Source organism: Parus major, chromosome 24 (genome assembly GCF_001522545.3).
Source record: "Parus major isolate Abel chromosome 24, Parus_major1.1, whole genome shotgun sequence".
Classification (NCBI taxonomy): domain Eukaryota; kingdom Metazoa; phylum Chordata; class Aves; order Passeriformes; family Paridae; genus Parus; species Parus major.
This window is the reverse complement of record NC_031792.1, coordinates 2590330-2611171: the sequence shown is the minus strand read 5'-3', so window position 1 is coordinate 2611171 and position 20842 is coordinate 2590330. Positions and strand designations below refer to the sequence as shown.

At 55.1% G+C, this 20842-nt stretch overlaps 2 protein-coding genes and 1 long non-coding RNA gene across 5 annotated transcripts in view; 1 reads left to right on the top strand and 2 right to left on the bottom strand.

Annotated features, from left to right (window-relative positions):
• Nucleotides 1–10926, bottom strand: part of SORL1 (sortilin related receptor 1) — a 46511-nt gene extending 35585 nt beyond the window's left edge. Inside the window, exons 1-6 of one of the 2 annotated variants that reach the window (XM_015649811.2) lie at nucleotides 10841–10926; nucleotides 2231–2347; nucleotides 1810–1935; nucleotides 1386–1547; nucleotides 581–648; nucleotides 149–329 (exon numbers count right to left, since the gene is read on the bottom strand). In XM_015649811.2, the coding sequence (XP_015505297.1) occupies nucleotides 149–329; nucleotides 581–648; nucleotides 1386–1547; nucleotides 1810–1935; nucleotides 2231–2320 (627 nt within the window). In that variant the 5' untranslated portion in view covers nucleotides 2321–2347; nucleotides 10841–10926. The remainder of the gene's footprint in view (nucleotides 1–148; nucleotides 330–580; nucleotides 649–1385; nucleotides 1548–1809; nucleotides 1936–2230; nucleotides 2348–10840) is intronic. The other variant, XM_015649812.1, reaches the window with a different exon arrangement.
• Nucleotides 10927–15331: 4405 nt separating this feature from the next.
• On the bottom strand, nucleotides 15332–18774 carry SC5D (sterol-C5-desaturase). Of its 2 annotated transcripts, none has more exons than XM_015649562.3 (5): nucleotides 18676–18774; nucleotides 17873–18090; nucleotides 17362–17494; nucleotides 16829–16929; nucleotides 15332–16558 (listed from the first exon to the last, which is right to left on the bottom strand). In XM_015649562.3, exons 2-5 carry the CDS (start codon nucleotides 18080–18082, stop codon nucleotides 16094–16096), a joined length of 909 nt encoding a protein of 302 aa, XP_015505048.1. In that variant the 5' UTR covers nucleotides 18083–18090; nucleotides 18676–18774; the 3' UTR covers nucleotides 15332–16093. The 2 variants fall into 2 exon arrangements, with proteins under 2 accessions (XP_015505048.1, XP_015505049.1); XM_015649563.3 differs by lacking the exon at nucleotides 18676–18774 and adding an exon at nucleotides 18223–18566.
• A 92-nt stretch (nucleotides 18775–18866) lies between these two features.
• On the top strand, nucleotides 18867–20286 carry LOC107214323. The gene is made up of 2 exons (XR_001524918.3): nucleotides 18867–19246; nucleotides 19984–20286. It is a non-coding gene; the product is annotated as an uncharacterized LOC107214323 (long non-coding RNA).
• The last annotated feature ends 556 nt before the right edge of the window (nucleotides 20287–20842 follow it).

The following is a 20842-nucleotide window of genomic DNA, read 5'->3' as shown; positions in this document are numbered from 1 at the left end:
CTGGGTGACACCTCTGGGTGACACCTCTGTGACAAGCCAGTGAGGTCTGAAGGATGTGAGGTGCAGCACATCCCCGGCAGATGCTCTTGCCCGCTGTGTTTCCGCACCCCATCAACCCTCGGCAGTGAAATCGTCGCGTGTCACTCACCACAGACTTGGTTGCAAACATGTATTTGTCCCTGAGCTGGAAGTCTTCAACATCTTCCAGGATTATGTCCTTGTTTTCCCGGCTCTGGAAGAAGTCTGTGCTGCGGATGACCGTCGAGGCCCCCGAGGGCTCGTGCCGCTCGATGTACACCGTGGTGGGCTTGTCGTAGGGCTCAACCCCCCTGGGAGGACAGGGAACGTGGTGGGATTGGAGAATCAGCAGCAGGAGCAAAGAGATGGGGTGAGGAGAATGGGAAAAACCCCTGGGTGCTGGTGTGGGTGGCTGTCACTTGTCACCCTGCCGTGCCACATCCCCACGGTGCAGAGAGAGGCTGGAGCACACCCTGCTACCCAGAGGGCTGATCTTCACAGGGCAGCAAACACTGCAAGAAGTGAGGAACGAGAGAAGACAGGAACTGGGTGCAATACCTACCAAGAAAAAGACTTCACATGTTCCTGAATCATTATCCAGGTCTGGCCAAAGTCATCTGACTTCCAGAGCTGCAACAACAAAGGTGAGAGATGCCAGTAGGATTGAGACACAGACAGACCCAGTCCTTCAGGAGACCCAATGTGTCCATCCATGGCTACTCCTGTGATTTCTTTGTGATTTCCTGTGATTTCCTGTCATTTCTACTTTCTGCTCCTGGAGCAGCAGCAGTTTTTTTAACACACTAACCCAAACAGCAAAAATCCATCCTTTAGCCTTCTACCAGAAGGATTTCCCACTGTTTCACCTCCAGGTTTTACTCACTGTGTCTATCTGAAGGTGCTGTAACTATTTTCAATCTTTACCCAACAGCTCCAGAGGGGAAAAAAAAGTGTTTGTATTCAAGCAGCAATTTGTTATTGAGGACCCAAAGCCAAACCACATGAAACTCTGCAGAGGTCACCCTGCCTCAGCTGCCAGTGCTCTGTGGTGAGTTATGACCACAATAGTTGGAGTGATGGATACGGTTGGGAGCAGTGTGGATGAAGGAAAAAGGAAGGGAAATAAGACAGGCAGCCTGCAGGTATTACATCCTCATTGCCCAGAGGTAAGAACAAGACAGGCTGTAGGGAAGAGAGTGTCCTGGCTGATTTGGACAGCTCTGCATGTGAGATCAGACACCCTGAATGGCCAAAGCATGAAGCCACATGGCCCTGGCACGAGGCACAGTGGCTCTCAGCTGTGGGGGACAAAGCAGGACACAGGAACATCACAGCATGGTGGTTCCCCACCTGAGCAAAGTGCTCACCTGTTTTTTAGGGTGAGACCTGTCGAAGCCCAGGAGGAGGTTGGGGTTCCTGCTGTGCAGGAGGAGGTCTGCTGCTCTGAAGGGGATGGAGAAGCCTTGGATGGTGTTGCAGAAGTCGGTGGTGATCCAGAGGTACGGGGCGAAGGCATCCACAAAGATATACTGGGAGTGGAGGGACAGACAGGGGGGAAGGTCAGAGCAGAGCTCAGGCTGGCTGGAATGAAGGTGCACACCCCAGGAGGGCAAACTTCAGAGGGGAAGAATTAGGCTGTCCCAGCCACCCCTCTCAGGCCACACTCTGAGCATCACCAAGCCATACAAGGAGTGCCTGGCACGTGCCACCTCTGCCCCAGGGACAGCCCAAGGGGTGTCCAGGCTGCCTGTGACAGCAGGGACAAAGGCCCAGCTGCCACGTCCCCCTCACCCTCTTGTTGTCAGCCGGGCTGTGGTAGAACTGGGCAATGGCCACCTCGCTGCTGTTCCCCCCATCAAAGCTGAACTTCTCCGAAATCTTCTTAAAACTCTTCCCATAGTCATAGGACACATAAACCTGCAAAGGAGAAGCCCCTCAGTGAGAAGCACAAAGTTCTGAGCTCACTTCTGATGGATTTGGTGGACAGTCAAATAAACTATGAGGCGGGGAAAGATTCGAGATTTTCCTAACCATGCTTCGAACCACAGAGGACACATTTAATATTTTTGTGCCTCTGAACCCAAACTTGTGGGCCTTTCTTGTGTTTCTCAGGACACAAGAGCAAGTCAGGCTGTAGCTCAGCAGCCAGCATCACCTTGCCTGGCCCAGAAGCAGAAGGTGCACCCGGACAGGGCCAGGCTGTGTTACTTACATCGCTGTTTTTGGGACCCAGCAAGGACAGGCTGTCCCTGGCCAAGGCCACAATCACGTTGCTCTTCTCTCCTGCCCAGTGAACGACCATCTGATTGTGGGAATCGTTGAGGCTGACCTGCAACGCCAAGGAAAAGGACACCCTGAGTCCCAGCCTGACCCACAGGGACAGCAAACATCCCCTCATGCCACCCTTCCTTGGAAATACCAGACTTTGGGAAAACTCATTCAAAGCAGCATCTCTCCTGTATGTGTTGGCAGAAAAGGGTAAGGTTTCCTTTTATTCTTCCTCACACAAACAGGATTCAGGGGATGATGAGAATGAAAACTCAAACCAAGGGCTGGGAAGTGTTTTTCAATCCAGGCTGATGAGGCCACAGAGGCAGCTTTCTGCCTGATGGGACACAGAGAGCCAGGCACCGATCCCTTCTCTCTGTGACCAGTGGTGGTCCCCAGGAGGGGGAGGAGAGTAGAGGTTTAGCTGGATCTCAGGGAAAGGTTCTTCCCCAAGAAGGTGCTGGGAACTGCCCAGACTCCCCAAGGAATGTCCCCAGCCCCAAGAACTCCAGGAGAGTTTGGGCAGCGGTCCCAGGGATGCGTAGGGTGGGATTGCTGGGGTGTTTGTGCAGGGCCAAGGGTTGGGTCTCCTCCAGCTGAGGATATTCTGTGATTCCGTGCTGCTTTCCAGCTCACATGGAGCCGTGCACGATCCCATTATTCCCGTGTGTGTGTGTGCTGGATCTGCCAGCAAAGGGCTGGTTTCTATGGGGAAGCTCTCGCAGCAGCAGCACAGTGGGAGCTGCCAGCACAGGACAAACCCTCAGTGGCTGTCAGCAGCCAGCAGAGACAGCCAGGCGTGCAGGGAAAGCCGGGGAAAGCAGCTCAGGGATGGGTGCTCTGCTCCCTGCAGCAGAGGACGTGCGTGCCTGAGCCCTCGCACGCCACAGCTCAGCCCAGGGCTGCTCACCCCGGAGCTCGGGGCCTTGGGAAGCTGTAAAAATACAGGGATAAGCCCTTCTTAGGCTTGATACCCTGCAGCTCTCGCTGACCCCAGCACCAGCGAGCAGCGGCGCCTGGAAAGAAGGGGCTGCTTAAACCTCCAGCAAGCGAAACACTTGGAAAAACAAGGTCTTTATTCTGCAAGAAGACGGGCGGGGGGAGAGCCATGTGGGAGCCCTCAAATCCCTCTTATGCAACAGGTTCACAGGAGGGGAAGGAGAACCCACCCCGAGCATCCCCTGAGCATCCCCTGGGGCTGGAGCCCCCCGGCTGCCCGGGCAGGGACCCCCACAGCGGGCAGACCCCGCCGGAGCTCCCGGCCACGGCCACGGAGCAGATTTAGGTCAGGCAGCAGAGAAGGCTACAGAGCCAGGCAGACAGAACAAGGGAAAAAAAAAATAAATAAATGAGTGAATGAATAATTTTTTTTTTTAAATAATAAATTTATTTATTAAATAAATAAATAAAAAGAAGAGATGCTGTTTGAGGATGAAGGGGAACCAGGACGGAGAAGGAGGAATTGCTGCTGCCCAGTGAGACAGACAGACAGACAGACAGACAGACGACAGACAGCCTGGGGTGTGGAACTCGGCTCTCCCCAGTCCCCCCTCCCCTGCTCTGGAAGCAGAATAACCCCGTTTAAATCTCTGACATCTCTGTTGGTTTATTTTAGGCGCAGCTTTTTTGGGTGACCAGCTGTGCTCGGGCTGGAGTTGGGCACTGTTAGGAACACAGAACTTGGTCCTTTAGATTGTCTCAGCCAAGAGAGGTTTGTTACCACCTCAGTGACAATTTCCATAGTATTTATCTTTTTTTTTTAACGAGAAATCCAACACTGGAGTTTCAAGAGAAGGAAAACCAGAGGAGACTCCTATCTGCGCCTTGATTTAACCTCAACAGTAAACCTTTATATCTTTTTTTTTCCTGTAAGATAAAGCAGACAGCAAGATCCCTTTTTGGAGACTTGTGAAGTGTAGTGAAAGCCAAAAACCAGGGGCAACCTGTTTGGGTTCAGGGGAGGCAGCTGAGCTATGTTAGTCCTTGAGGAGCCAGTGAGCTCAGGCAGTTTGAGAATGGCAGAGCCCCTGTGAGAAGGGAAACTGGATCCAGGCAAGGTTTGGCTCCCTGGCAGGAGGGAGGAGTGCTCAGCAGGAAGGTTTGGAGCAGCTGGAGAAGCTCCTACTAGGAGGTGTAAAGCAGGAGAAGGCTGCACAAGGATGCTGTAAGTCTCCCAGGAAGGGGTTGTACAGCAGTGGCTCGGGTTTATGAGCCTCACACTTTGTTTTCTGCTGCCTTGCAGCCCTTCAGAGCTCTGTGGGGACCCAAGTGGCTCAGGGGGGCACCAAACAGGACCCCACAGGCAGCAGCTGATGTCCCATGAAGCGGGATGGGCTCTGTGGAATAGCTTTGGAATAAAGCTGCTGTTAGGGGCCCTGCCCTGCTGCTGTGGCACCGTCACAGTGTCCCCACCTCCCCTTGCAGGGACACCTGCCTGGGGAACTGCTGTAACCTCTGAACAGGCAGTGACTGGCGCCTCATGGAAACAGCATTTAGCATAAATTCCGCCTAATGGGGAAGTGTTTTGGTCTTTGCCAAGTGATTAAGTGTATATGAAATATGCATGAAATTCTAATTTGTCCTCCTAATATGTAAGGTGCCAGATGAAGTCCAGGAGGGGAAAAGTGGAGCCAAGACGTAGCAGAGGCTGTTGTAGCTGTAGTTAATGGAGTTAATGTTTCTAGCTTTGCTGTGTATTTATTTCTTTGTTAACAGCATCTTCCAACAAATGAATGCCCTGCAGGAATGGGAAGGGAAGAAGACAACCCCTGGAGCTGCTGTCTGAGAGCAGGTATGAGCTTCAGGGATGCAGCTGGAGCCTGAGAGCTGGGCTGGGCTGGCAGAGGGGATGTCTGGGAGCTGAGATGGAAGTGTTGTCCTGCTGAGGCTGAAGAGGTGATGGATGTCAGGAATTGAGGAGACCTGGGCTGGGAGAAGAACCCTGATCCATGTTCTTTGGCGCCTGAACACCAGCTTCCCTTCCTGTTGCATCCCTCTTAGCTGCTGATGCCCAGATTTGGGGTTTGGAGAAGGATTTTGGTTGTGAACGTGGCTCACCCCTGGCATGTGACAAAGATGAAAGCCCCTGGCTCCAGCAGGCTGGCCAGGAGATGTGTGGCTGGCAGGGACAGCTCTCTGGAGCTGCTCTCAAGGCCTTTCCTCAGCAGAGGACTCTAAATCCCAGCCTTGGAGCCCCTGCTCTGTGGGAAGCATGACTTCCCCATGCAGAAATCCCACCGCTGGCCGTGCTGAGCTGCCAGCAGAAATACTGTGTTCTGGCTGACTTGTGACAGCAGTGACAAGTGACAGGACAGCATTAGAGGCTCTTCTTGGTGTCCAGCAGGCTTGGGAGCTCGCTGTGTGTGTGTGGGTTGGCTCTGTTGAGGATTAATGCTCCGGCTCTGGGGCTGGCACTGCAGCTCAAGCCGGGCGCTCGCGGTTCCTCGGGAGGTGATGTTCTGTGACAGCTCAGGGGCTGAGGCTCCGTGCTGTAAAACTGAGTGCAGAACACATTCCTAGGGATCACTGGGCTGTTTTCCCATCCTCAAAGCGGCCTACAAACAACTGCAGTTCCCAGGGAATTTCTGAATAGTTAATGGGTTTTTACTGCTGTTTGATAAGCGAGGGTCGCAAAGAGCAAGGGTCCTCTGTGGCTGCTGGAACCATCCAAGCGTTGCCATCAGCCGGATCACAGCTTCAGGGCTGCCAGGAAATGCGTGGAGAAAGGGAAAGGGCTAAACATTTTGTTCACAGTACCTGGGGGAATGAGGATGGGGCTGAAGAAGAGGTCAGAAGCAAAGCTGCCGGATAGAAAAAGAATAGGTGTTCTGACCGTGCTCCTCCTCACTCCAGCTTGCTGGAAGCTGCAGAGGACAAGTTCCAGGCCTTTTGTCCCCATTCCCCATCCTCCCCCCGGCAGGGCTTACGCAAGAGCCCGGCCCCAGAGTGCCATGGGTGGCTCCTGCGCTCCCGGCACGCCGCGTTCCCCGCGCTCCTGCTAAAGCTTCATTACTGCACCTTCTGCTCTGCTCCCCAGCATCTGCTTCCAGCCCTGCCACGAGATTTTAAAATACAGCCTGTGCCTGCCGTGGCGCTGCTTGTGGCTTGGACTGAAAATGCCAGGGTCTGAAATCATTGATATGAAACACGGGTGACTCATTTTGGAGAGTGCCAGGCCCCGTGTTAATTTAGTTAATACTGAAATCATCTGCTCGCAGGGATGTTTTCTCTCTGCCATCACACTCTCTCCCTGAGCTGTTGTTTCCAGGAGGATGGAAAAGGTAGGGGAGTAGAAGGATTGGGGTCAGGGCAGGAATCCAGAAACAGCCTCAGAAACAACCTGGGCTTTCCTAAATTGATAGAGGGGCCAGGATGTGATGGGAATGGAGGCTTCCCCAGCAGATTTGGGAAGAGCTGATGAAATTCTGTCTCCCACAACAAAGGAGGAAGACTGCAGAAGAGGTCCAAAGTGTGCCACGAGCTTGTCATTCCAGCTCTGGAAAGCTTGAGCGATGCCCCTGGGACACCACAGCACTCACAGGATCTGTGAGGAATCTGCTGGAGGGCAAAAACAATGAATAAAAACACAAATACCTCTCCCAGCCACCATGGTGCCAGGAGCAGGAACTGCATGGCTTCCAGGGATCAAGCTCTGGCAAAAAGCAAAAGCCAAGAGCAGGGAAACCTTCCCAGGGTGGCCATGAAAGACCCAGCAATGGGGAGGGGACCTGCTAACACAAAGAAGGAGGAAGAGGACGAGGCTGGGACATGCTGGCACCACCCAGGGCACCTCCAGAAGGTTAAAGTCTGATCTGGGAAGGCTCTGCCAGGCTGGTAAAGTAGGTCAAAATTAAGCACGGTTCAATTGCGGCGCGGCGTGACCGACGTCTGCGCTCCCAGGGCTGGATGGAGCTCACCCTGCAGAGCAGTCTCTGTCTCCCCAAGAGCAGCAAGGCTCTCTGCCAGCTCTCCAGAGGAGGTTATCCGAGGTCCCCATCAGCACAGAGGGGTGGGCAGGGTCAAGGTCAAGTGGTGGGCTGATAAGAGCAGTAAATGGCCTGGAAATGATGAAAACTCAGTGCTTTTCCTCAAAGGCAGGATGGGTTCTCATCAGGAAACAGGAAGGTTGGGAGCAATGAAATAGTTCCCCCCAGAAAGGGAAGAGAAAAACGGTATTAGGGCAGGCACTAACAGTGGTTCAGGGGACAGGGAGGCATGGAGGTGACAGCCTCGTGCAGGTTATGAGCACAGGGAGAGCTCAAGCCTTGCAGTGACAGCAGAGAGGGGAAGTGGCTGCCACAGGAGCCACCAGCACCCAGAGGAGATGTCTTTTGTCACAGCGTGCTTTAAAGCAAAGGTTTCTTGTGAGCTTTAGGGGGTGACTTTAGAAAAACTCCTTCCCAAGAAGAGGAAGGGATGTCTGCAGGTAAAGGTTAGATATGTTTGAGCAGTGTAAATGCTCTCATAACTCCCCTCTCCCCCTCGGGACCAACCTGGGCTCCTGCCCCAGCGTTTTTCCTCTGTCTGCCACAGCCATGGCACAACACTCGCTGCACACCCATCCCCATGGTCACCCCCCAGCCCAGCACAGGCAGCCTGAGGGGCTTTTCTCTCCCTTCTTTGCTGCAGTCTGTGTGGTTTGTGGTTCGCACCCAGCAGCCAGGATTTATGTGGGATGGTGGGGAGGTTCCATGGAAATGGAAAACCCTGGAGCCAGGCCTTGTTTCCAGGTCTGAGCAGGGATGTGTAGGAAGGAGCACAAAGGTTGTGAGGGGACAGAAGGGTGGATGGCAGACCAGCCACTGTGCTGGGGGCTCGTGCCAGGAGCAGGAGGGCAGGGTGAGGTGCCACACTTGTGGAAGGGGTTCAGGGAGCCCTGCTGGCCCCGAGGGTGAAGTTTATTGCCCTGGGGATGCTTCTCTGCTGTCAGTGGCATCCTAGAAAAGTCCTGTCTCATGTTAGTGCCTGCTTCAAACAGTCTGTCCATTGTAACCCTCACCAACAATCCCAGAGGTGAGGGCTGTGCAAGGGAACAAAACCTGCTCTGTCTCGAAGCTGACGGACTCCAGAGTTGGGCATTTGGTCTGATTGCTGCTGCTTCTGAGTCAGAAAAAACAAGGAAGAGCCACAAAGGAGGTTAGGCTGCTGGTCCTGTTGTTTGGGGATGCTCCTGGGAAGTTTGGCTGCAGCCTGCCCAGCAAAGATGTGATCAGCAGTGAGGGTCCAGATAAAAAAATCCATGTAACATCCTGTGCTTGTCCAAGGTAAGAGGGCTCTGAGCCTGTTCCTGCCGGTGCTGAGTAAGCTGTGTTTGGCTCCTGAGGAGCTACAAAGGGTTTGGATGTTCTTCCCCTGCTCGGTTCCAGACAGAGCGATGCATCCCTCCCTCTGCTCCCCTGATGACATCACCCATACCAGCAGCAAACCCTGCTTTCCCTGAGCTGAGCCTGGGCTCTCAGCTGTCCCACCAGGCTGTTTCAGGAGCACAGCAGAGAGCCAGGGAAGGGCAGGGAGTTTTGGGGCACGAGCCAGTGTGTAGCATATGGCCCAGTGGCCTGCCAAAGGCACGGGAGCGGGATGCGTCCCAGATAAGGGACTGCAGTGACACGGCACAAGGATGCTCGCTCCAAGCACTGCCCCTTCTGCTGATGGCCCTGAGAGAGGAGTGCTTTGACTGCACGATTTTCTGCTGGTATTGGAGTGCCAGATAGCTGGGGGAGGGGGGTCACGGGGATTGTTGGGTGCTTGTGACCAGGCACGAGACCCCTGAGCACGGTACTGTGCAGCTTTTCCGGCTTCCCAGGCATTAGTGACTTGTGTGGTCAGATCTGTAACGCAGCCTAGGGCACATGGGCTCCCTCTTGTCCCTTCTATTAGAGCAGACCCCTGATTTAAAGCTCTGTAGCACTTGGGAGAACTCAGAAATGTTGTTTAGTGCTGAGCAATTCTTCTCAGTGACACACCTGGGCTGTACAAGCTGCGTGTCCTGCCCCAAAGCAGAGGAAGGAACGGGTGCTGTGTGCTCTGATGCCAGGGAGAGCAACTCCATTCCCCAGGGAGCAAAAAAAGCTCCCTCTGGAAGCTTGAGGCAATGAGAAAAGCTCCAACAGTGGGAAACTTGAACTCCTACTGCTTCCTATTAGTCCTGTCCAGGATAGGGACAGGGTTACTGTGCTCTGCTGGGTCTGCAGCTCCATGTGCAGGTGCCAGGGACGTTCCTGCCACAGCAGCTCTCTACCTGGCATCTGGGCTGGACTGAAGGCACGGGGAGACAGAAGGGAAAGTGCCACCAGTGTCTTGCTGTGGATGAGAGACAAGTGTCATGTTTTCTTCTAAAATGGGCTAGCTGTGTTATGCTAAAAACAGCCAAACGCTGAGGAGGTAGAGGAGGCGAAGCAGATTTTCGAGGGGAGGAGGAACAGCTTTTCCCTAAACAAGGGAACAGAAGGGCTTTAGGAGCAGCACCAGCCCTGCATGTGCCCCTCCAGCAGCTCCAGGGCTGGCCCTGCCTCGTGACCAGCTCCTTCTCATCCTACAAGTAGCAAAAAGGGGAAATTATAGAGCACCCGGGGGAAAGCACTATCCAAGGAGGCAAAGGCAGATATCACTGAAGGCTCAAAGCCTCTCCTCAAGTGTGCAGTGTCCCTCCGTGGGCTGGTCCCCTCCCGATCAGCATTTTGGGCATGTGATGGGGACACAGGCAGTGTCAGCAAGGAGGAACAAGCAGGGCAGCGAAGTGGAGACAGCATGTGGGTACATCAAAAATAACGTAGAACCTTTAAAAGGCTTTCCCCGATACTCCAAGTGTAATTTGTCATCATCACCCAAAAGAGATGCAAAAGAAGGGGTGAGGGGGAGCCTTCATGATCCTGGCAGCAAAACTTGCCAGTGAATCGAGCCCGAGGAGGGATACTTTGAGAAACAGCAGTTTCTGTGTTTTCCTGCCATGAGCAACTCTGCTCCCGTTCTTTGCCGAGGATCAGGGGAGGATGGCTCAGGAGCAAGGAGCCCTTCTCACGGGGAAGGACGCGCACAGATGTCCTTCCTTCCCCGGCCTCGCCTCCCCCTGCCCGGCTCCCGAGCGCGGCGATGCTCACCGCGAGCATCCCCGGAGGCTCGGCTGTCCGCAGGGAATCGCCGCGTCCGTTCCCGGCTCCCCGCGGCGGGGATGCCCGGCCCCCATCCCTGCCTCGTGCCCTTGGCTGCTCCCTCTGGGAGCGCATCTCGCCGGGAGCGAGCCCGGGAGAGCCACCGCGAACGTGACCGCGGCGAGCCGGCTCCGGGGGCTGCGGGGAGAGCCGAGGGCAGGCGGCAGCGGCGCCCAAAGACCGCTGCTCCCAACAGAGCCCACGCACCGAGCCACCCTGCCCCGGGCGGGACGCGCCGCGACCCCCGGGGGAGGATGGGGAGGGGGGAGCAGGATGGATGGATGGATGGATGGATGGATGGAACGATGGATGGATGGAACGCGGCGTTCTCCGGGGGGCGATGAGGCGGTAGAGGGGGGGGTGAGCCTCGCGTGTCCCCCCCCTCCCCACCCGCGCCGCGGGCTCACCTGTCCGTACACCTGGATGGGCTCGGGCGGGCGCGGCGCGGCTCGGCGGCCCCGCGGGGGCTCGGCGGGGGCGGCGGGGGCCGGCGGGGCTCGGAAGAGCAGCAGCGGCGAGCGGGAGCCCGCGGCCGCCGGCAGCAGCAGCAGCAGCAGCGGCAGCAGCCGGCGGGGGAGCGGGGCGGCACGGCCGGCCCCGCCAGAGCTCCGTGTCGCCATGTTCGTGCCGCCGGGGCCGGGCGGAGCGCAGCGGGGCCGGGAGGAGCGGAGCGGGGCCGGGAGGAGCGGAGCGGGGCCGGGAGGAGCGGAGCGGGGCCGGGAGGAGCGGAGCGGGGCCGGGAGGAGCGGAGCGGGGCCGGGAGGAGCGGCAGCCGCGCCGCCGCCCGGAGAGAATGTGCATGGGCAGCGCTGCCGCTGCGAGCCCCCCCGCCGCTCCCCCCGGGCACGGATGCTCGGGCCCCCTCCCCTCTTCTCGTCTCCTTCTCGCTCTTTTCCCTTCCTCTTCCTCTCTTCCTCGCTCTCCGCCGTTTTCTTCATCTGCGGAGGATGCTCGGATCCCCGACGAGATGGAGTGGAATAAGTTCTGGGGTTAATTTCTGTGAAATGGGCTAAAGCTCGGGCACCCTCCCCTCTCCTCTCCCTCTCTTTTCCCCTGCTCTTTTTCCTTTTCTCCTTTTTCTCCCTCTCTGGAGGATACTCGGGTGCCCATCGAGATGGAGTGAAATATTAGTTCAAGTTAATTTCTGTGAAATGGAGTAAAGAGAAATGAAGCAGACAGAAATCAAGTTGAAGGGAGCGAGGGTGGATGGAAGGAAACCGTGTTGAAATAAATGAAGCTGATTAGGAGGGTGTGGAGAGACAGAGCAAAAGGGAAAGGCTTCAAACAGGCAAAGAGAAGGGTCAGATTGGATGTTAGGAATAGATTCCTCCCCGTGAGGATGGGCAGGCCCTGGCACAGGGTGCCCAGAGAAGCTGTGGCTGCCCCTGGATCCCTGGAAGTGCCCAAGGCCAGGCTGGATGGGGTTTGGAGCAAACTGGGATAGCGGAAGGTGTCCCTGCCCATGGCAGGGGTGGGACTTAGATGGACTTTAAGGTCCTTTCCAACCCAAACCATTCTGGGATTCTGTAAAACAAACTCAAATAAAAGCATTGCAGCTGATTCTCTCTGGGGAATGAGTGAGGTATTCCCCAAAACCACCAAGCTGCATTTTTCCTCCCACTAACATCTTGCAGGTGGGTCCCTCAGCCTGGGATGTGTGCCTAAAACACGCCAGGGTTGGTGGGAAGTGGCAGAGTTGTCCAGGCTGAGGTTTGATAGAATCACTGTGGTGAGAACCATAAAATCATGGTAACCTAGGCTCAAGTCCTTGCTGCTGAGTGTGATGAAAAGCTGAGTCTGCTTCTGGATGGGAAGGTGAAGGTGTGGATGGATGTCAAGAAGAAAAGGTGCAAATAATTTCAAAGGTTTTTGTGACAGACTTCCCCCTGGTATGTTTCTGATCTCAGAGGTCTTTATCTCAATTTCTGCCACCTTTTTACCTGGGCAGAGTTGGGAAGGTGAGCAAGACATGGTGGGAGTGGGAAATTCGAGACCCTCAGGGTCTCTCCAAGGCCTTCTGCCACCTCCCCCACCCATGGCAGGTGTGTTTGAGCTGTGCCAGTGCCTGTGTGCTTTCCCTAGAACACTTGGCAAAGGAAACATGCCCATAACAGGGGATGATGCTTGGTTGGGTACGCAGGGACAGCACAGGACCGATGCCAGTGGCCACAACTCTGATTTATTGGGGCAGCTCAAAGTGCTGGGCTCCCAGGCGTGGGGATTCCCCTGGTGCTGCTCCCCTGGTCACTGTGCATCCCTTTCAGAAAGCAATTTCTCCTGTCCCTGCCTGGGGCTCGTGTTTGTCCCGGGTGTTACAGAGCAGGGCAGGAAGGCAGAGCAAGGATTTGAGGCAGGAGATTCAAATGACACTGGGAGATGACCGGAAAGTTGAGCTGTGCCTGCTGCTCAGCCCCAGCTTGTCTCTCTAAGCCAGAGGTGCTTTTTTAGGCATGATCTTTCTGCTAAGAAATGGCTCAGGCCTCTTGTGTCTCCCAGGTACTGAGAACACACTGATTTCATCCCCTCTGCCTCATATGCACCATTCCAGCATTTCCATCAAAGAAAATAGATGTGGCCCAGCAGTGAAGGAATGGGAACCTATAAATCCCATGGGCAGCCCCGAGGCAGTCTTGCTCCCCCTTAATTCCACTTGCCTTAATGGCAGGAATGCTGTCCAGAGCTTTCCCTGAGGTGCTTTCACCTAGAAACCCAGTTAGTGTATTTCAATTATCGGGTCAATAGAATGATAAGCCCTCCTAATAAAAAGGTCCTGACTCAGAGTAATGTCCCCCTGCAGGACAGGAGGTCACCGTGGGCATGGGCAGAGCCAGTGAGGGAGTTCTGTTGTGCAGGAATCCCTGCAGCCAGTTGCTCTCTGGGACTCCAAAAAGGACCTGGAGATGAGGAATAGAATAAGAAATAGGAGGAAATGAGGAGCTGCCTTTGCTGAGGTGGTAAATGGAGGAAAATGGTGTTTGGGGGGGTTTGCTGTCTTTCTTCCAGCCCTTGTTTCACACTTCTTGCAGGGTGTGAAGAGTCCGTGTCCCCCTGTGAGCTCCCTGTGGTGGGCACAGGGAGAGAGCTTTAGCCAGGAGCTCTTGGGTGAACCCAGCCCTGGGAAATGCTCACACATGAATGGGTCTTTCTTTGTGCAGGGAAACACACATTTCCCTTGCCAAGGTATTTTTTTGTTTCTTGAAAAGAGACGTAAAGGGGAGAGGGGAACAGTGCAGAGTTTATTTTAAGGTCCATCTGGATTTCATCAGCAGCAAAAGCTGTGAACTCCAAGGTGAGGAGCCCCTGGCCCCCTGGTTTTCCTTCCCCTCTTTCTTGAGACTTTTCCCTGTCTCAGCTTTAGAGGTCCCAGAGGGTTTGGAGCACTGAGGGGCTGGAACAGCCATTCCCCACAAAGCCTCACTGAGAGAGTAAAGCTGCTTAAAGGAGCCATTGCTTGTTGCTGGAGTTGAATCAGGGAGCAAAACAGGGACGCCAGGAGCCAAAGAGCAAATACCCATGGCATTGGTCTCAGAGCCTTCCTCAGAGGATGGTGATGCTTGCAGGGTTTTCTGCACGGCTCAGGGCTGTGCCAGAGGCACCCAATTGTTGCATTCACACACCACGGGTCGCTGTCTGCACTGGGATCTCTCTGAGGATGATGTTCAGTGTGTGTGCACTGCCCTGCTGTGTGAGCATCGTGTGCGGGGTGAAAGGAGGGGAGGAAATGCTCTGTGTGGGGTGGCACAGGGAAGCTGTTGCAGACAAATCAGCAGAAAAGGCTCTGATGTCAGGAAAAGCCTGAGGAATGGGTCATGGAACTGGAGCAGGGACACACCGTGTGTGTCCTGTAAGAGACGCAGCGCCGCTCCTGCCCCACGCTGGGGGAACGAGGAGGAGGAGGAGAAGGAGGAGGAGGAGGAGGAGGAGGAAGGGCATCCACGCAGGTGCAGCTCCAGCCACGGCTGTCGTGAGCAACATCCCCATCTTGTGGCAACAGCAGCACCAGGGGACCGGAGCCAGAGCTGCGGCTCTGGGTGCCACAGTGCCCTGTGCCCTGCGGCAGGCTCGGCACCCAGGACACGATGTCGCCGTGCCCGGGAGCTGGGGGGCTGCAGATCCATCCCGGTGGGAATGCCAGGTGTCCGGCAGAAGGGCCTTGGGAGGGTGCATTGGCACCAGGAGTGATGTCATCTCATCCTAGGACTTTACTGCCCTGCAAGGACCCGGATGCTGAGGGTCAGTCTGTCCCAAAGCTGCCAGGATGGGGTGCCCAGGAATTGGGCTCAGCTAAGGTGGAAGGATGGGGTGATGAGAAGCCTGGGGCTTTTCCCAAGGGTTTCACATGGATTGGGAATCAGGCTGGCCAAGGCCTGTGACGTTGTCACCGTGTTTATCTGGGCTGGACCTCGACCCTAGACAGTGCTCCAGGCCCCAGGTTAATCAGCAAACAGAGCTCAGGGGTCCAGTGCACGTGGCGAGAGCAACTTGGGGTGGGCAGGGGAAAAGGTGAAAGCAGAGTGTGACTGTGCTGGCAGGACGTGGGACAGGTGTCCCTTGTGTCAGCAGATGCCACAGCCAGGCCATCCCTGCCTGGGAGGGGCTGTCACCACAGCAGGGGACACAAAGAAGGACCCCCATCCCCACTGAGGGCAGCAGGACTGGTGAAACTGGGGGAGCAGGGAATGGGAAAGCTCTGTCACTGTGCAGGGACACCTAAGGAGGTTCAGGACACTTGGGGTGGCTCTGGCCACTCGGACTTTTGCCCATCTTCTGCTGTTTTGGCCCAGATTTGCTGCCAGCACAGCACAGGTCTGTGACAAGCCCCACATGGGTGCTGTAGGGCAGAAATGGGCTGCCCCAGGAGACTTGCATGAGCCAGGGAGAAGAGACCAAACATCAACCAAGTTGGCAATTGAGATTTATTTATTTTTGAACATGGGTCAACCCCAAAGGTGGGATGACCAGATTTCAGCAGGAAAAACACAAGCCCTTAAGGGGGGAAGCTGACCACGAACCCTTGAGTGAGAAGCCCCTTCCCCTCACATCTGGGTGCCTCCTCCCTTCCCCCTCAGTGTTCTCAGGGAGCTCGAGACCCACAAGACTCAAAGCACACCTCTGTCCTACAGGCATGATGTTTCCATGGGACATCCCCGGGCAAAAGGAAGCTGAGTGCAAGAAGTCCCACCAGGGGAGCCATCAGAAGAAGCCACACCACCTCCGAAAGGTAGGGTTTTTTTCCAAAATACAGCTCATCCCGATGGACACCATGATGGGAACAATGAATTGTTGACAAAGGGGGGCAGCAGTGGAACAAAGACCCTGCCACGAGTCACGTTAATTTGTGCCACGTTATTGTTCTATTTGTGCCGTGTTATTCTTCTTGTAAAGCATCAGCACAGCACTAAAGCAGCGCAGGGACCTTAGCAGAGATCCAAAGGGAGCTGGGAGGGGAAGCAGTAGGAGAACCAGGGCAGATCCATAGTGTGGAGCAAGGCCGAACACCGCAGTTTTGGGATCGGGGCAGGTCGGACGCTCACCAAAAATCACCCCACGCTGGTCATGTCATCAGGGACAGGGGCTCTTTGTCTGTGGAAAACAGTCTTGGGTGGCTGGTGAGGAATGGGACAAGGTGCAGCCAGAGAAGGGACACACTTGGAGGAAGCCTACTCAGTCTTGGGGGCCACGCTGCCGTTGGACGCTGCCGGGTCTTTCTTGGAGGCCACGCTGCCGTTGGACGCTGCTGCATCTTTCTCTCGGAGCTTGCGCAAGTAATCGTGGGGACCTTTGCCCTCAAAGGACGTGGGGCTCTTGTAGGAGCCACCAATCTTGTCCCAGAGGGTGAAATACTGCCCGTAGTTGTAGTCGAAGTACAGGTGGTGGTCGGTGTGGTGGGCAGAGCCGTTGATGATGTGGCGCAGCAGCCGTGGCACGCGGTAGTCGCCGTCGTGGATGGAGATGGTCCAGACGTTGACGAAGATGTAGAGCCCCAGGTAGGTGACTTTGTGCAGGGGGAACAGGAAGGGGTACACGTGGTAGGGCAGGCTCTGCATGAAGCCATCCACGGGGTGGAAGGCGTGGCTGGCGAAGGGCGTGGCGATCTTCCACAGGTGGTGGGGCTTGTGGAAGCGCTGTGGGGACAGAGGGCTGTCAGTCAGGCTGGGCCCTTTTAGAGGGTCCCCCAGGCAGATTCATGGCCCCAAGGGATGCTGTTTGGGCCATCACCACCCAAATTGGGAGGGGGACCTGTGCCCTAAAGGGCTCTCAGCTCCCATCACATGGTGACGCCTTGTCCAGCCGTTCCCACCCGAGCATGCATTATTCCCTGGGAGGAGCAGCTTGGAAATGTCACCAGAGCAGGACAAGGACTCCTGTCCAGAGCCCCCTGTCCTGTCCCATACCTTATAGAACAGCTTGTGGTGGAGACCACGGTGTATCCAGTAGATGCCCATGTCAGTGAAGAAGAGGAAGGACAGCATGCTGAGGAAGACACCAGACCAGCCTGGGAGGGGACAGGGTTGTTAGAGGTGGCACACGTGGGCATCAGGAGGCTGTGAGGGTCTCCACAATGGTCCTTGTGGTGGGAGGCACACCTGAGTCATGTCAAGGTCTGCCCCATTGAGGTGAGAGCATCAGGCTGTGCCCTGTGACTCAGGGAAAGTGACTCGGGTGCTGCTTCACTGGGAGCCGTGCCCAGGGAAGGGAAGGATCTCGTTTGTGGAGGGTGGTGTGTGTCAAGCAGGGGGACATGGCCCTGAGTGAGGGCATGTGGGTGCCTCCCCTAAAGAGAACTTGGGTTTCTGGCTGACAGCCTGGACAGGAGGTACCCAGGAGCATTTCCTGGGGTTGTCATCGAGAGAAGGGGGGGCTGAGGGAGGTGACCCAGGTGGGGAGGGGGAATTTCTGTGGCAGGGGGTGTGGGGAGGTCACTCACCATACGGGGAGTCCTCGATGTTGTCGTAGAGTTTGCTGTAGCCCCGCACCTCGGCGAAGAACAGGGCGACGGTGGGGACGCTGATCCAGGGCAGGGAGCGCAGGGCATAGGCGATCTCCCGGCTCACCTGGTTCTGTGGGGTGTGCCAAGAGGGGTCAAGGGCACAGGGGACATCTGAGAGCCCCAGTGCCCCTCCTAAGGCTGGGAGGGCTGGTGTCTTGGCCACCCCTTTGTTGTGGCATCTGCGCCACGGTGTGGGACGCAGGGTGTGGCTCGTATGGGGACAGCTGTGCTTGGGGCAGGGCAGGGATCACGCTGGGTGTTGGGATTAGTGGGTTCTGGAACCTGCTTCTGGTCAGGGAGGATCAAGGGCAGGCTGAGAGGGATGGATGTGACAGCAGGGACAGCCCGTGCAGGTGACACTGGCAGGTGACATTTGGAATGGACAGGAGGATGGCGAGGGGGACAGTGCCATGCAGGGCCTGGCGAGGAGTCAGCAAGGTGCACCCACCTCCAGGAACTGGGGATGTTTCTTGAGCTCGTGGTCGAAGATGAAGTAGTAGCTGAGGGTGCCGAAGAGCAGGTAGAGGGCGAGGGCCCCCAGGTTGGTGATGACAAAAAGGCTGAGGAGCTGGCGGCAGGGCTCACCCTCGGGCCACCCCGCTGGGTACACGTAGGGCGTCAGGAGGTGCCGGTCCGCGGCTTCCAGGACCAGATCCATGGTGGCTCCTGCAGGAAAAAGAGTTGGTGTGACTGCTCAAAGCTGTCCCGCCCCAGCACCATAGGGACACGGGGACTGCCCCTAGGCTGTGGGCAGGGGGGTGGCAGGGTGGGGATGCTGTCCATCTCTCTCTGGATCACCTTAGCTGGGGCTGGGAAGCAAATCTGGGACTTGCAGGCTGTGGTGTGAAGCGTGGAAGGCGCAGAAGTGGGGAACTCGCCTAATTCTGTGCTCTGTAGCTATGGGAGGGGGCACTTGTGACAGGGGACAGCGGGACGGGTGACAGCGGGCGGTGGGGCTGGGGTGCAAAACCCCTCTTGGGGGCGTATGTGGCTCCGGGCTCCGTTCCGATTCCCGCAGCGCTCCTCGGGGATGCCCGGCCAGGGTGGGTGGCCAAGGGGGGGGACCCTGTGTCCGGGAGCCGCAGGTGGCACGGCCAGCGGCGGGGACGCAAGCGCGGGGCGCTGGAAGCGGGGAGGGTGAGGCTGGCGAGGAGCGCAGCGGCCAGCGGGGGCCCTGCCGGCGGTGTCCCCCCCTCCGGTACCCCGCAGCCCGGTACCCGCATCCCGCACCCCAATCCCGTGCCCCGTTACCTGCCCGGGGTCCCGGAGCGGCGCGGGCCGGGGGCGGGGCTTCGCGGTAGCGCCACGTGACGTCACGGGCGGAGGAGCTCGCGCCACCTCGAGCGGTGACGTCAGTGCATAAAAATGGGCGGGGGGTCATGGCCTGGGGGCGGGGTCACGATCGGGGCGTGGCCAGAAGCGCGTGTCGTGATTGGGCGTGCCCGGGAAATGGGCGTGGTCTGGGCGGGGCTTGCGGAGCTCCGCCATTGTTGCCGGCGTCTCTCTTTATTTTTATAATTACTGTGTTTTTATTCTATTCCCCACGCAGTTTCCTCGGCAGCAGCTTTTACTCGCTCTCCAGACCCACCTCCTCTCTCCCACTGCAATTTCCCTGAGTTTTTCCCTAGGTTTTCCTCAGGTAATCCATCTCTTTTCCTCTTTTCAGGTCACGCCTCTGCAGGGCCTGGGATGAGGAGTCCAGCAGAGAAACACAGCGAGGGCTTTGCTCAAATCATCGTTCCTGCTCATCTCTCATCCCAAATTCCTGCATCCATGGGGATTTCCTGCATGCACAGCGCTGGGAATGCTTTCAGCTCAAAAGGTCTGTTGTGTTTTCTTGTGAAGTTCTACTTTAGTAAATCTGCCTAAAGGGAGGGATTCACCAAACTGTAATACTGGCATTGCCTCAGCCACCAAAATCACAGAATTTTTCCCAATATGAGCAAAAATTCTACCCCCCAAGCTTATTTTTATTAAGATACAGTCAATTCTTTTGATTGCTTTCCCAGTAAAATTTAAGAGAAACTTCAGAATATGAAAGTCAGTCCAGAAGATTATATTTTGTTGAAGTTATAGGCATTAAAAATGGATTTTTTTGACAGAACCACTGATTTATAAGGAAACTTGAGTCCCATTTATTATTTACAAGCTGCTGGTGACATAAATACAGACAGACAAGGGGGAAAACAATTTCCAGTGGGGCTTTTTGGCAAGGCAGCCAAATATAAAAGTTATATCTTGACCTAAAGTCATTTTTACTGGGAAAACTGTAGTTATCTCTGTACTAAACATGCTCACAAATGGAATTTTAACAAAGAAAAATCATCACTAAGTCCCTGTAGCCACTTTATTTCAGGGGCAGCACAAACTACTGCACTTAGCATTAAACCTTGTGCTGTTTTAAACTCCCTGCAGTGCTTGAAAATCCCCAAGAACAAACAAATAAACCAAAATTGGTTTTATATATTTATAAATTAAATATATTTTATTTATTGGGTGGGTTGGGTGGGACTCAGGGGAGGTTTTAGGATGTTTTTTCTGTGATCATCTCTCCAACAGGTCCAGGTCTTTCCTGTGTTTGGGGATCCAGAATATTCCATATATTTGAGGTACTTTTTTATCCATCTGGGACAGATGCAGGATATTGATATGGAAAGATGGTGGAGGAAAAAAATCCATAATTGCTCAATGAGGAAATCCTGGCCAGAGCTTTTATTCCTTCTAGAATCATCTTTATCCATTAGAATAAAATGGTTTGGGGCTCAGCTGGGGGAAATACTTGGTCTAAGGTAAAAATCAGCTTCAGCAGGGGGGAAAGTTGCATGTAATTATCATTTCACAATAAAAAAATATTTTAAATTAGTCTTGTTTGCTCTTCTTATTAGAACATAGAGATGTTTTTATTGGCTTTGACACAAGTGTGGCTTCCACCAGAAGAAATGGGGTTTTTTTATGGGGTGATGCTGCTGATGTTCACAAATATAGGATTAAAGGCTGAGGTGGAGAATGGCATAAATCCTGAATTTATTGTGGAAAGCTGGTGGCTCAGAGTGGCTGGCTGGAGGCACCGTGGAGAGATGAAATCAAATCCTTCAATCCCGAAGCTGTAGGAATGGGAAATCCTAAAAAAAGCCCCACCAGTTCAAATGATGACAGAGAGCCTATGGAGGAGGGATCAGAGAACAAACCAGAGTGGGAAGGAAGTGGTAAAAGCTACTAAAATTGGCACAGGGGGAAATAAACCACATGGGGTGAGATAAAAATCATCAAAGCTGGACCCCAGAGAGGGAGAAGCTGATCCCCAATGGTCAAAGTAATCCCAAAGTGCTCTGGAGAGAGAAAATCTGACCTCTAATAACCCCCATGACCCAGAGTAACCCCAGATCTCAAAGTTTGACCTCTAGTAACCCCAAAGTGA